The 15,168-nt window shown below is 40.8% G+C and overlaps 1 protein-coding gene across 2 annotated transcripts in view; it reads right to left on the bottom strand.

Annotated features, from left to right (window-relative positions):
- Positions 1-10,680, bottom strand: part of MAPRE2 (microtubule associated protein RP/EB family member 2) — an 88,134-nt gene extending 77,454 nt beyond the window's left edge. Inside the window, exon 1 of one of the 2 annotated variants that reach the window (XM_041413089.1) lies at positions 10,608-10,680. In XM_041413089.1, the coding sequence (XP_041269023.1) occupies positions 10,608-10,679 (72 nt within the window). In that variant the 5' untranslated portion in view covers position 10,680. The remainder of the gene's footprint in view (positions 1-10,607) is intronic. The other variant, XM_041413091.1, reaches the window with a different exon arrangement.
- Positions 10,681-15,168: the final 4,488 nt, after the last annotated feature.

Genomic DNA, 15,168 nt, shown 5'->3' with positions numbered 1-15,168 from the left:
CAGTGTCAGTGCCAGTGTCTGTTGACTTCTACATCCAACACAACCACCAATTTTGTTTGGTGCATATCTGCAGTTTGCACATTGGACTGCAGTTTGTAATTGATGCACTTCTGTATGTACTCATGCATTCTGCTTTAAAGTTTTTTTTTGTTTGTTGGTTTTTTTTTTTTTTTTTTTTTTCCTGGTAGGCTTTATATACTCTTACAGAAAGCACTTGGCTTAAAAATTACTAGAGTTGATCAGGTTTCTGCTTAGTTTCATGTACTAGAATAACTGAACACATGTCTTTTTAATATTTCCTTATAAACAAAGTTATGCTGTGATGATGCATGTTTTATAGTGAGGCAAGAAAAGCCAGCGCTGACTAAGGTTTCCCATTATGAAGAATTTGGCAATAATATTGCCTTAAGACATTCCAGCTGTAACTGTTTGCTCCGTATTTATGTCTCTGGGCTGCCCTGCAGTTTTGCTAGAACTCTGAATCTCATCCACTCTGAAGCAGAAGCAAAAAGGGATCTAATTTCCAAGTCACCTCTTTTTTTCTTTTTCAGATTTAGAAAAGCAAATCTGGGACAGTTCTTGGCTTTTGTAGTACCCAGCAAGGCCCCACCAACACTGGGATGTCACCACTGGGAGGACAGGATCTGTCTCACTGGCTGGTATTGCCGGCCAGAAACAGGCATAGGGAATAACTCCACTGAGTGGGAGGGAATATCAAGCTTTGAAAGCAGACACAGACTCCTCAGATATGGCCTAAAGACTAGGGGATACACAGAACTAAGGCAGAACACACATCAGCCTTCCCCTGTCCAACGTGGAGGGAGTAGGAGACACATGGAAGACAGCTAGCAGCAGCTGCTCTGCTACAGGTCAGCTCACCACCAGCCTCCAGATTTATTATTTCCTGTACTCAATTTTAGGCTTCATTTTGTAGCTGGATCTTATAGACTAATCATCATCTTAGAATTAAAAAGAAGGTTCAAGGGGAAAGCATTAAAATATACATTCAAAAGTAAAAAAAAGGGGAAAAACAAAAAAAGCACCAAAAAGTGCCTGTTTTTGTGTTCTGACCTGAGCCATTTTCTGAAGTTCTTTTAAAACAGCAAATCCCGAGGTTAACAGGAGGAGTCCTGATGGCATAATAATAAGCTGAATTATCCAAGCTGACAGTATTTGAAAATGAGCCTGCTGAACAAGCACAGTAGGAAGTGCCCAAAGAGAACTTCCACAGGACTGTTATGCAGCATCTGGGGGACTCTCAAAATTGCTTCAGGGATATAAAATGCACCAACTTCAACACCAGGAAAACATCTAGAAGAGCAAGTTGGTTTAAAAGACCGATGTTTTAACTCAAAAAGGAACTTATGCCTGAGAAAAATGCAGATAGATCAGTTCAGGTTCTTGAGATTAAATGGCCTGAATCCCCCACTATTGTGGGATTAGCTTTTCAGATCTCTCCTTCCAGTGAGTGAAGAAAATTTAGCACATCATAGAACATTCAGCAAAAATCCTTTAGGTGGCTAGACAGAGGGGGATAAATGCTCCTATCAAGCCTCTGTTTTAACCTAGTGCTTTACTAGGAGCACTTTGCCTACAAGTTGTCTAAACTTACCAACTGGACGTCTTTGCTAAGTTACACAATTCAGGAACTTCCTTTAAAAAGTAGAAAAGTTCTCCAAAACAGTGCATTTATCAGACCAGGAAAGAGGTGAGGACAACAGCTCTGAAAATCAAGTATGCAAATTCTTGCCCCAGGGAAGGAATGACCTTACTGGGTGCCCACCAGCCAGAGACAAACTTCAGAGAGAGAGAGAAAAAAAAGACCTGAGGGGTCAAATTGAAAAATTGACAACAAATTGAAAAATGCTCAGCAGAATGTCTTTGCAGAAAAGGAGGGCAACTCTACACTGGGCTGGGCTGGAAGATTCAGGACAGTAATTGCTGTACTCAGGGATTGCAAAAGTGCAGTGCCTGTGTACTGGGGAGCCACAAACCAGTGGTAGACACTCTGGAGCCCAGCCTACCATACCAAGATAGCTAAGGAGATGGAGTGTATGATACAGGAGAGGCTGAGAGAGTGGGGTTGGTCCAGCCTGGTCACGAGAAGGTTTAAGGTGTGTGGGGGATGTATGACTGGAGCCCTCAGCTACTAAAGGGGAGGGTGTAGGGAAGATGAAGCCAGGATCTTCTCAAAGGCACCCAGACACAGCAAGAGGCAACAGGCAAGTTTCAACAGGGAAAATCCTGATTACATGTTAGGAAAAGTGTTTTCATCATGAGAGTGGTTGAACATTGGGTCCAGTGAGGCTGGAAAATCTGAATGTTTGAGATATTCAGAACTCAACAAGTTCCTGAGCAACTTGATCTGTTTGGGATAGCTTTGAATGGGAGTGGACAAGATTATCTCTTTCAACAAGTATCATCCAGTGATTCCATGTAGAAGTATCACTGCAGGCTGCTTGTTGCCTTACCCAGGAAAGAGTGAGGGTATGAACTGCCATCTCAGTCCATTTAGCAGTTCTGGCATCTTTCTCTACCTTAAATTGCTGAACAGAAAAAGGGGACCAACTCAAAGATGTAAAGATAGATTCCAGTATCCGTGGCAATAGTTAAAGCAGCTCAAGTCTTGTAACTTGATTTTTATTTCAGTCCTTAGAAATCTAAATATAAACAATATAAATATATTTCTAATAAATAATATTTAATACATAAATCTAAACCTAAACATTTTTCTCTTCACAGCATTGGTGAAGCAGGTAAGAGTTCTTGGACTCCTGCCTTGTGTGAGCAGAATGGATTACCTGCAGTCAATTAGGTTATGTACAAACCTGTGAAGGCTTTAAGGCTATAATTTATAGAAATGTCCTGTGAACCTCTGATTAGATAAGGTGCTCATGTGACACTGAAGGGTGTGTAGCATCACCTCATTTGTCCTGCACAGATCATCACAGGTGCTCCCATAAACCAAAAGCCAAAGAAATCGCTCCTTTTCATCTAATTAATCCCAACCATCCAGTTTTCCTTGGAGGAATGCAAGAGTCACTTTTCCATAGACCCACAGTGTGACAATCATCCCTGCGTTCCCATCTCTGCTGAAAGGACCATGTTAATCTTTTACACAACTTAATCAGTGGAGAAATGTGGGCAGGAGGTCCCAGTGACATTGTCACAGCCCAGTGATCATGAAACACTGGAGGAGCAGGTTTTAGGCCTTCTCCAACCTGCTAAGGGGCAGATCCCCTTTAGTATCTCATTTTTTGAGTCAATCTTTCAGCACTCCTCATCTACAAAGTGAATGAACAGCCCACCAACATTTCACACTCTTCCACACATATTTTGACTGAAAGCAGGAAGCAATTGTTGTGCTTGGCACAGGTAACAAAATCTGGAGATTTGATAGAATTGAATCTCTTGGGGGAGTAGGCAGAGAAATACAACTTGTTATTTATTCATGTTTCAAAACAGTGAGCTCTGATTTGCTTACCCTACCCAGGGGCAGCACCTCTTATCACTAAGAGAAGAACTTCACTGACAAATGTAACAGCTACCTATGTTCTCAGTAAGGATCAGAAACCTGCACTTGCAAAAGGTCTGTCAGAACGTGGGGGCCTCCTGCTTGCAAAATGGGAAAGCTAAAATGCACCAAAGCTTAAGAACACTTGCACTGTGGTAATGACCCCACACAAATAACTACAGCTAAAACTGGAAACCTGTATATTTGACAAAGAGAGCACAGAATCAACTGAACTTTTTTGGGATCTAGAGTGTATGTAGAGCTGGAAGTTTCCCCATTAAGGGAAACTCAAAAAAAGCCACGGAGGGGTTCTTCAGGGCAGGACTGTATAGGAAAATTGTAAAAATACCTTTTACTCCTTCAGTTACAATGGCATCACAGCTTGTGAATTTCAAAAATATTCCAGTCTGTGAGATAACAGTGACAGTTTGTAACCTTATTTAAGTACTCCATGATATGATACAATAAAGCAAAGTGATATGAGAAGGGGTTCAAAGGAAGGGTTGCTAAGCCTCAACTCCTCAAGTTAGTGTCCTTTTGTTCTGAAAGGATAGCCTGCATTTGAATTCTACCATATCAAAAATTTTTGGGCTGCATTATTGAGCTGCAATATTTCCTCCAAGAAGCTGCAGTACAAAGCTCACATGAATTATTGTTTCTTTATGTTATTCTGCAGACAAGAGCCACAGAACACAGTAGACCAGCCCACAAACATGAACATGTATTTCATTTACCCATTAGAAAAAAGCCAATTAGGAAGATTTCAAGTTATTTTACAGTATCAAGTTGAATTCAAACTTCCACAACATTCTGCTCTGCAAAGCTTTTCCTTCAGCGCACTGTGTGTAAGCACTGATTTGGAAGAGCACTAAATTAATTTAAATAGTATACACAACTTAAGTGTAGATACTTCTCTCGCTGCCTTTCCCAGACACTTATGTTTTTCGTTTGCTGGCCAAACCAATCAAGAAAAGTAATCATTTAACTGAAGAATCAGCTACTTTGGATTGATTTGTCATTTACATGCACACCATTTCCCCCATAGATTTAAACAAGAGCCAATTTTTCACATTTAGAAGACAAAGCCTTTTAGCTTAGATTAGCAAAACTGGCAGTTTTGGTGCTTGGGAGGGTTTGGTTTTGTTTGTATCCTTCTTTCATAAACCTGTCAGTACAGCAGATTCTGTGCAGAATAACAAGTCTTACTGTTTCTTCAAAGGCACATGCAATCTGCCCTTGAGAACCCAGCCTGTGTTAACGTTGTAGATAAGCTCTCTTCAAACCATGGCACTTGCTTTAGCAGCAGCCTCCCAGTAGCTGTTTTTCTTTGGAATGACCAGAGTGTCCTTCAGCTGAGCCTGAAAGAACAATTGGCACATCTCCTGCCTTGCATTAACTCACACTCTTTGCATCAAAGGCTCCTGAGATGGCAACTATCAGATATTTTCAGGCATGACTGCTTTAGGAAAGAGTGCTAGATATAAAATATATGCACAAAAGGTGAACATGCATTTTGGGGCTCTAAATAAAACTTTTGTAAACGCAGTCCTTATTTCCCAGTCACTAACTCATTTAACAAAGCCTTTCTATTTTCATCAACATTAGTCAGCTATTGAAAGTCCCCTAACAAGATATTACTGAACTGAACATGCCCAAGGTGAATCAAGGTAGTAACTTGTGGAAAAAATGAGCAGCTGCCGAGTGTCTGCAGCTGGAGCATCCAGCATCAGCTGAAAGCAGGTCTGTCTCTTCCAAGCAAGTGAGCAGTTTTATGCATGCTGGTGGTACAAGTCCAATCTTTCTCCCTTTTTGGTAGTCAGATTGCTTATTAACTCACGTAGCAAAAATCTGAGCTTCAACCTACGTTTTCCCATAAGACTGATTTTCCTGCAGGGCCTATCTCAGAGTCTGCTGCACTCTGCTGCAACTCTCTTACACCCTCCCATTCCTGGTAAAAACATGCCACACCTTCCACATGAGTCAACAGAGCAGGGCAGCGTCTCCTGCAGCAAGGAGGGAGGGAGCTGAGAGGGGAGCCTGTCTGTGAAAACACAGTCCATCCTTCAGCAGTGGGCGGGATGCTCAGAGAAATGCAGCCATGGCCAAAAATACTGCTAGGAGAATGCAACAAGCTGCACTTGATCTTGAAGTCACCGGATCAGGCAAGGTCACTTCTGGTGAAACACTCACAGGGATAAATTCCAAGTCACCCAGATAGTTAGTTAGCATACACAAGACAGCTGGAAGGTTTTACAACACTCTCAAATTACACTGTTTGGCATCTTATCAGACTAAACGCCTTTTGCCTGTCGAGAGCACGAGCACCTCATTTTACTTCAGCGTTGTTCTGGTTTCCCTCGGCATGACGTGTTGGTTGTGAGAAACTGCTGAATCCAAGACAAGATGTCAGGGTTCAGCTTTACTACTCCTGTTTGATGACAAATTGATAGTGAAGTTTGATTTCCAGAACATGAAAATTATCAATATATTTTGACATACAAGACATGTAAAGAAAAACAGAACTGAACTTGTCCCAGCTTTAACCAGGTGACATGATGCTACCCCAGGAAGTGCAGTTTTTTAATCCCAGGAACACTCCTGCTTTCCTTTTTCAGTAGAGATGCTTACAACCTTTCTTGTTTGAAGAGCTGTGTTCTTTCCCCTACTATTCCATGCAGGAAAACAGGATGTTCAAGCCAGTGTAACAGTTCTCTGACACTAAGAACACAATAAGTCCAGGAACACAAATTACTGCTTCTTTTATAGTATTTATTTTAAACTGAAATAAGGTCACTGTTTTGCCAGTAACATCCCAGAGAAATGGCCCTGTCTGTGCTTGATACGAACAGAAAGGCATCCTGTAGCATGGCAAGAGAATCCAACTCAAAGAGGTTTTATGTTTATACACACACAGAGAGCTATTTATTTAACTGCTCTGAGTGCACTCCATGGGGTGAGCTGGGACTGAAACCCTTCCGTGTTCGACGTGATGCACAAGTGGACAATGGGAGATGCCTGAGCAAAGTACTGGGCTTGTGCCAGGGACTTGAACCAAAAGGCAAACTCAACAAGAAGTGGAAATAAACTGGAGACAGCACAAAATTTCTTCAACTTCAGAAGTCACAAAATTAGACAGCTAGAAAAGATACAAAGGAAGGACCCTCCTGCACAGGGTATACAGAGCATGGAAGGCATATATTATTAAGGAGCTTTAATCTCACCTAACAGATTTCTCTCCTGTTGTTAAGTGCTTTTTCTTCTCATATTTATTTTTATGTCCTAATAAAATCAGTTTTGTGGGCTGGAAGCCCCTAACACCTCACTTAAGCTCATGTAAAAGAGTGTGTGGTTCCCCCGTGAAGCTCAGGCTCTGCTACAGCACCCTGCAAGCACACAGGCTGACACCCAGCTCCCACTGGTTACTCCTGAGTGGGCTCTCCAGCTCCTTACAGGACCAGCTTAGGGCTGTGAGTAAAGCAGAAATGCCTTTCAGTTTTACCTCAGACATAATGCTGAACAAATCTTTACTTGCAATTTCAAGTTTTAAACAGCTGCATCAAGAAAAATCCACATATAAACCCCACACTGTACCAGGATATACACAGGAAACTCAGACGCCGTATATCCTGTACCACCAATCCATTTAGTGGATTTAAATGGATACAGTTAAGCTACTGCAGAACAGACACATTTGATTTATGATTTATTATGTATCACTGAAACCAATAAAACCTGAAATAGAGCCTTCATCATCACAGATCAGAAGGCAGCACTTCAAATTTCTTGCAGTAGCAGCCAGTGAATGCTGCAACAAAACATCATCAATCCCTCTGTGCCACATTGTTTTAATGGACAGAAATGTACCAGCAGCTCTGGGTTCCTTTCAAAGGGAGCCCAGAGATATCACTGCCATCCGTCAGACAAACGTTTCTTGTTGGTCTGTTCCACAGCTACGGAATAAATTCCCTGTCATCTGACAAGTCCATCATGGGATTTCTCTATCTGGTTTTCTACCATGATCACATGTTGCCTGTAGCCCCTGGGTCCCAGTGAAAGATTTTTGCTGCAGCAGAGACAATACATCATCCTAAAGCCATACACAGGACACTAAGCACATCCTTTACCTGATGTGGCCTTCAAGTGTGTTAGAAACACGCCTCAAAGACTTTGTTTCGGGCCAAGTGACATATGGCTGGCAGTTACATTTCTTTCTCAGTTTATTATTTAGACCTTAGTTATCTAAGGAGGGTTTTAATTGTATACCACATCCTTTGCAACTCCTCTTCCAGCTTACACAAAGGAGTTGAATTTTAGTCTTCTTCCTTGTGTTGGAAATTGTTGTCTATATGCATGACTGTCAGGTGGACAAAAACTGAAAAATTCCAAGTATACAAGATTTACTGTTTAAACTTAGAAAGTTGGTTTGACTGCAACTAAACTAGAGCAAAAAAAGCCAGCTGTCTCTGTCCTCTGACAGCACTGCCCTGAGAAAAAATACATTACTTAAGGACATCAAATAATGTTGAAGAAACTGCAGTTATTTTAAGATCTGTAGAGCATTCTGATTTAAGGATCCCACTATTTAAATAAATAACAGTTGAACAGAGGAATCCATAAAGCAGTAAGGCATCCAGCTGAGCAGGGTCAGCTTGGATCTTCGCAGCAGTAGAGGTAAAATTGACTTTATATTCACCTATATGTGCTGGATTTTCTGCCTAAATCTTCTGACAGCAGAAGTTTTGAAATGTGAAGGGACTAAGGAATACCAGGTCAAGGTAACACCTCTTGCAGTGTCAGCCTTCATGCACTGCCTCAAAGAAGTTGCAAGGAAGTTACCAGATATTGCCATTGGCCATCTATCTCTTCATTACTCCACTCACCACAAAGAAATCTTCCTACATTTAGTAGGTAAGTGGCTCCAAAAATCACATCAGAAAAGGAAGGTGGCACCCAAAGCCTTGTACTCTGGCTACTCAAAAGTAGCCTTTTGAAGATTTATCTAAATTTATCAGATAAAGTAAGTAATCAGCCACAGGACAGTCAGTGTCACTTCAGTAATTTTTGTTGACTAGCAGGTATCAGAATTATGCTAAGTATTCCACAATTACTACTTTCCAAGTCACTTTAATTCCTGCTTGGGGGATGACCAAATTGACAAAGATGTTAAGCTATGTAATGATGTCAAAAAGTAAGTAACTCTCCATTACACATTTGAAAAATCTTCAACTTTCTCCCTGATCCAGAAAACCCATCCAAAAGGATCCAAGAGTAGAAACACTTAAGATTCTCTGCCAGTATTGAGAGTATTTTCCTCCTCCTCCATTTCCCCAACCTACTGTACTAGTACAGCAAGAGATATCAGCAAGTATTTTTTAACAAGTATTTTTTAACAGTTTAATCAACACAAGTTACTTAAAACAAATGCAACACAGTTAAAAATAGCTAGGAACAACGTAACTGCAGCATGTCCACCTCCGGAAGAGTGGCAGTGGATAAAGCCAAGGGCCTGCCCTTGCAGTAGATGCTATGCTGTCAAACAAGACTCTTCTCACCACAATCCAGCACAACCACAATTTGCTACATATCAGTGAAAACATATGGTAGGAGCAGAAATGACCACACTGCTCAAGTCAAGCGTCCTACAAGTTTACCATTGACAGCAGAAGCTCCAAAGAAACGCCACAGCATTATCAAGGTATAAAATGTGTCTATTCAAATGTAAGATGCATTAATTTTCTCATGTCTACTAATTACACAAAGCCAAGATGCTGTGACAGTCTCTCCAGTTTGCATCATGAGATTTTGCCCAAGAAGCCATCAGTCAGCTTTTGCCAATATATTAATTCACAGTTTTGCTTATACTTTGAAAAAGAGAACCCATCAAGAGCACCAGTTTTGTGGAAAACATTACTTTGATTATTTCTGTAGCCCATGCTAGTTATTCCAGAATATACTCAGAGCACTGGTAGGCTAGTGACCCTCAAATATTCCCATGTTTTTCATGCAATTAGTAACAAAAAATATTAGTGACTTCTACTCCTTCTATACTGAAGGCTTATAAAAGGAAACTTACTACTCTTCTCTGATCTAGTTACAAACAGATAAAGTAATTGGAGAAGAAAGTTAAGACACTTGTATCTGGTTGCATATTAAGTTTTCAAAAAGTCCATGCACACTTCCTTCCAGTTTCCCAGAAGCCTGAAAGGAGCTCCTAAAAAGTACTTTTAAGGTTCATTCCCCTCTCTCCATTTCCTCACAGTTCTGCTTTACCATCACACCAGCAATAAATCCAGAGTTAGGTAAACAGTGTAATGAGGGGGGTATTTTTTATGCTGACCAGTGTCCTTGCCGCATCCATGCTACACACCCTGCATTGTTGTGATCACTTTTGAATACACTGCATTTGACTTCAGTAGAAGACTATGAAAGATTTCACCCAAGCATCTTATAAACTGATACAGACCTGCCCTCAGACTTATTGTACCAATGTGAGCACCTGTGTTCAAGAGCAAACAAACTTTTATAGCACCTGATCTTGTGGAGGGACATCCACTGTCACTCACAAGGCCTCTGCTGAACAGAGTAACTCATAAGCAATCCTGTGCATGGATATATAAGGAAACTGTGATACAGTAGAAACCAAAAATTATAGCAGGATTCTTGGGTGTATCAAAAAGTCATGACTAAGCCCCAGCAATTGTGCAATAAAGCATAGCATATCTTTTATTTGTCTGCTTGAGAAGTTAATATTGGTATGACTGGCAAACAGCAGCCCAATTACAACAGCCACATTAACCTCAGTGTTGTAGCCAAGTGGTGCAAATTAGCCCTCAAAGTCATCATAACTACCTCATGACAAAGAACAACATCTCCAGTCTTGGGAATGCTTTGTTTAAGGCTGCTTTTACTAAGGCTGCTTTTTCTCCATTTGACTTAATGATAGAGGATTACAAAGCTATAGAGAACAAAACTCCAATCACAAATGGCAGAGAAAATACAGACCTTTGAAAGGACATTAATACTCCATTCTCTGACAGAGAAATATTAGGTGTAGAAAAGGAATTAAGGTAGTAAAGCAGATCCCATGACTTACCTTTCCTTGCTGTCTCAAAGGTTCATTTAGAGGAGTATCCCCAGTACAGGAACCTTTAAGAAGCCTTGACATGGCAGGATTAGTATTATTTTGTAAGATAAAAACCAGTTAAATGAAACTGCCTGTTGTCATAGACTGGTAGGAAAGAACTTCCCTTTGATAACCTCCCTTTATAAACCTCACCATGGGTGTGGCTAAATGACTAGCTCCACCTCTCATCCTATTTAGAAACCCTAGCAAAAAAGGAAAAAAAAAAAAAAAAAAAAAAAGGAGGAAAAACTTCTCAGAGGCAATATAATTTTGTCAACTACTCATGTGCTGTTATGGGGTTGGATTTTTTTCTTAAGTAGGTAACTAGTTGGCAATTTCACAAGCTGATGGGGAAAATGTAGACAAAATTAAATTTGTCTCCCATGTTTGCAGTTCCTGCAACAGGATCTACAAACATGTGGTGGGTGAACTTGCTCAGTTGTTTGCTTTTTAAAAGCAGTATTGTAACAACCTAAGGGAAGTCTATCAGCTTTGAGTGTTTACTGGTATTAGAGATGCATTATATTGAAAAGCAGCATATCTATGAACTTGCAGCAATTTCCAGTTGCATCACCTCAAGACAAGCCTCCACCACCAGTGAAGGCTCTTGTTTTCATCACTTACAGAGTGAAGATGACGCAACATCAAAGCCTTTTGCATGACTCATTAAATCACACATGCCTTCACTACAGAGGGACCACCAATAAAAATTAGAATCTGTTCTTTTGTCCTACAAGTACTCTATATTTTAAAATCCTTCAACTTTCTTTCCTCTCAAGGCCTAATTCAAGAGGATGGGGTGATGGATTAGGATGTTGCCACAAAGGCAATGTTGCCTGCAGAGTTTTATATTGCCTTGGTGTGTAATACAAACACACCTAAGTGGCTGCACTCTTGTTTCTTAATTTTTTGTGCTATTCCAACTGACAGTTTTTTGTTTTCAAGGGTACAAGTATGAAGAACTATAAACATAGGGCTAAAATTTGGGGTTTATTTTTCACTGAATAGTTGAGGTTATCCTGGCACTCCTGAAGGAGGCTGGGTGTGAAATTAGAGTTCTTGAGGTGTTTGGCAGGAGTTCAACCATGCTTCTCTCATCTGGATTTGCTTTCAAGGGAGCGATTAGGAAATTATGTCCTTGTTAACAAGACCTGTGCAAGTAATAACTATTATACCCAACATTTCCTTTATTTAAGTTGAAGTGATCGTTCCATCTTGATACAAAGAGCAGAGGTATTTTCTTGAGAATTAGTGACTTGGGCCAAATCTTAACTTTAAAGAGTATTACAAGAAGAAGGTTCATGCCTTTTCATAGTGCCAGGCTATTTCTGTCTGAAAATGTTAACTGGTCTTTAAAAAAATATATATCCATGTGGAACTTTTACTTCAATATTAGACACTCCCAGATGTCAGATGTCAAAGAAAGCCACCTTTATTGCAACAAAAAAATGTTGCATAATAAATTACAGCATTCACTTTTCACTGCTTTTTTACTTCTGCAAACAGTATAAAGCATCTTTGGCTTTAAAATCTGTATTTAAAGTAGAGATACCTGTGTCTCTTGCTGTGGTTGGAAGTCTGTAACCTCATGTTCTACAGTATGTGAATAAAAAAATTCTGCAGCATTCTCCAAGCCTAAAAGAACAGTTTCACTCCTTACAGAAAGTCTGATAATTCTGAGGAAATTATAAGTTTTGAGTGAGTTCACAAATTAAACATAGCATGCAAGAGAAAAGAAAAGAGTCCCATTGAAATGCAGAGTTGTGAGAAATTGAGACAAGCTCATTTTCCTTCCTACCTGTGAGGTCCTCTAGCAGAGGTGCTCACTCTGGGCGAGCTTCCTCTCTTTCCACTTCAGCAATGACTGACTAAACACTCAGTTCTGACATTCTTGGCTGAGTTATCACTTCTTTTGAGTTGATGTTCCCAGACAAAATGGGGAAATCCACAGGTGTGGATGAAAGGAGGAGGAATATCACAGGAGATGAGCAAGACCAGAAATCAGGATAGGAATACCAGCATATCGTGCTCAGTGCTGTTCACACTGCACTCATGCACCTCCACATTGGAACCATGCTCTGTATAGAAATACAGCACTGGGAAGATACCAGAGATGATGTTTTAATTTCCAAAGGTCTTGCTGTTTCTGCTGGTAGTACCTGTATCCAGTACTGAAACATAAAACAGTGAAATGGAGTATAGTCTCATCTGTAGCAGGTAGCAAAATAAAATAGGTAAATAAAATCAATAGATAAAATACTCAGTGCCTGGGATTCATTCCTAATAATCACCATGCATGGAAAAAAAAAGTTCAAAGTCTTATTTTCTGAGTAGGACCAACAGCTCTTACAAAGACACTGGCACACCTGCACTGCCTGCCAGAACAACTTTATTACTGTCCTAATGACAAAGACAGCATCATGCAGCTGTGAGAGTAATCACACTTTTTGCCATTATAACCAGAGGAGATTGCTAAATCTTGGTTGGCCAGATTTTAGCAGCCAAAAGCAAGAGAGGTGAGTACATGCCTGCAAACAAGGGGCTGGTGGGCTGGTCTTTACTGGGGAGCACTTCAGCAGTACCTGTACTGATAATGTCACTTGCTGTTGTCAGCTGCTTCCAGGCCTGCAAAGTTCAGCCTTATAAACACATTTGCTTTCCTGAGCAAGAACAGTTAGTTACAAGACCTCCTCTAAATCTGCCTGTACCTAGCAAGGAAGCAATGTTTTAAAGTACAGAATTATTCTGCCTGCTGCCACTTCACGTTCAGGGGGAAACTTAGGACTGAGTGTTAGTCCTGATTTGTTTTGTAGTCCCCTCCCTCTTCATGGTCCCCCTGGATCAGAAGCTCTTGGTTTTATAAAGCAGCATGTTCAACCTCTGAATGCAGAGGCTGCTGCTGATTCCCCTTGGCCAAGCATTTTCTGGCTCTGCTGCACAGCTGGGCTGAGGCTAACCTGTGGTACCCCTTTCTACTGAACCCAGGGCCAGGCTGGGAAACAAGAGAGTTGTCAAACAGCAGCCAAGGCTCTGCCTGGTAAAAGGTGGGGTTCAGGGGCACAGCAGCCAGAGTGGGGAATCTCTGTGGCACAATCAGTCAGTGTGCTTGCTGTTGGTCCAAGATCACCCAGGGGTGGGGGCCTGGAACTAGGTAACCTTTACTGGTGCTTTCCACCCCAAACCATTCTATGGTCTCTTCTGTAAAGAGATCATCTTCTAAAAAGATCTTTTCTTCTATGTTACTATGAAAAACAGGGGATCCTTTCAGGCAAAGGCCAGAGGAAATTAAAAAGCAAACTGACAGAATAGAATTACTGCCAATTTTGTGGTGAAGTCAAGATGCAGCTCAGGGGAAGAGACACATCACAGATAAAGAATGTGAAAAATCTCATAAGATCATCTTGTAAGATGAGAAAGAAAGGGGCACTCCACTGGAGCAGCCTGGGAGCAGCAGTGCGTGGATGCAGGGTTCTTGCCAGGCACAAAACCAACTGCCCTGAAGTGGCTCGAAGCCCAGATCTTTTGTTTTCTTAACAAAGTTTTTTGTCATCATCTGGAATTATTTAATTTACACTTCAAAGGTCTTCCAAGAGACAGCCTACCTAGAGCTGCTGTTCAAGACTTCACCAAATGCAGTTTTCCTGTGAAATTCCCCAGACTGGTTTCAGCTGCACCTCACAACCCCTTCTTCTACAGAAATGTATATTCCTAGAAAATTTCTGGGGCCTGCTAATGAGACTTAAGATGTTCACAACCAATTATCAATACCTAGTCTCTTTTACCTCTAAATTTCCTCCTTTCTTTTTTTATTATTTCCCATTATTATGATTGACACCAAAATTAATGAGGGAATTAAAAGGTTAAGGGAATTGAAAGGAGCAGCACTGACTATAAAATTTACTGCAATTAATAATGTCTGAGCACTTGAGCTGCAAGAAAAAGATGCAAAACCTTGCAGAAAAGAACTAAATAAACAGCTCTAAATGTTAGTCTGTTTATGTGGCACATTTTATTTGTGTCGGTGGATCTAAATACCTAATTTTTTGGCAATCCTTTAGCTCTGTAGCAGACCTGCAGACTGATCTGTTGAAGCAGAACAGAGCTGAATGAGTGGGATATCCTACCCTGACTACTTACAACTCCAGGGAAACCCCAAAGCACACGATACTGGGGAGCATCAAATGCCAAGGAATCTCTGCTCTGTTGATGCAGTCTGCTAGATGGAATTTAAGCAGCGATAAGTGATAAGGCAGGAGCTCTCTGCTGCCTCTGTGATTAGCTTAATTACAAACAGAAGTCCCCTGTTCTCCTTGTGTATGGGTCTATTAATACTAACTGTGTGCTCATGCCATCTGCCAAGGAGCCATTTCCAACTTCACAAAGCACAGCAGACAATACTTGCAGGTGCTTGGAAATGTGTTTATTTGGCCATTAAATCCACAAGACTTAAACACTGCTGAACAATATTTGCATTTGCAGGTACTCCTGCAAGACAGTGTCTTCTGAACTTCTATCAGACATGAAGAATTCC

Source organism: Onychostruthus taczanowskii, unplaced genomic scaffold (genome assembly GCF_017590055.1).
Source record: "Onychostruthus taczanowskii isolate IOZ18803 unplaced genomic scaffold, ASM1759005v1 scaffold4, whole genome shotgun sequence".
NCBI classification, from domain to species: domain Eukaryota; kingdom Metazoa; phylum Chordata; class Aves; order Passeriformes; family Passeridae; genus Onychostruthus; species Onychostruthus taczanowskii.
Note: the sequence above shows the minus strand (reverse complement) of the source record. Positions and strands in the feature narration are given on the sequence as shown.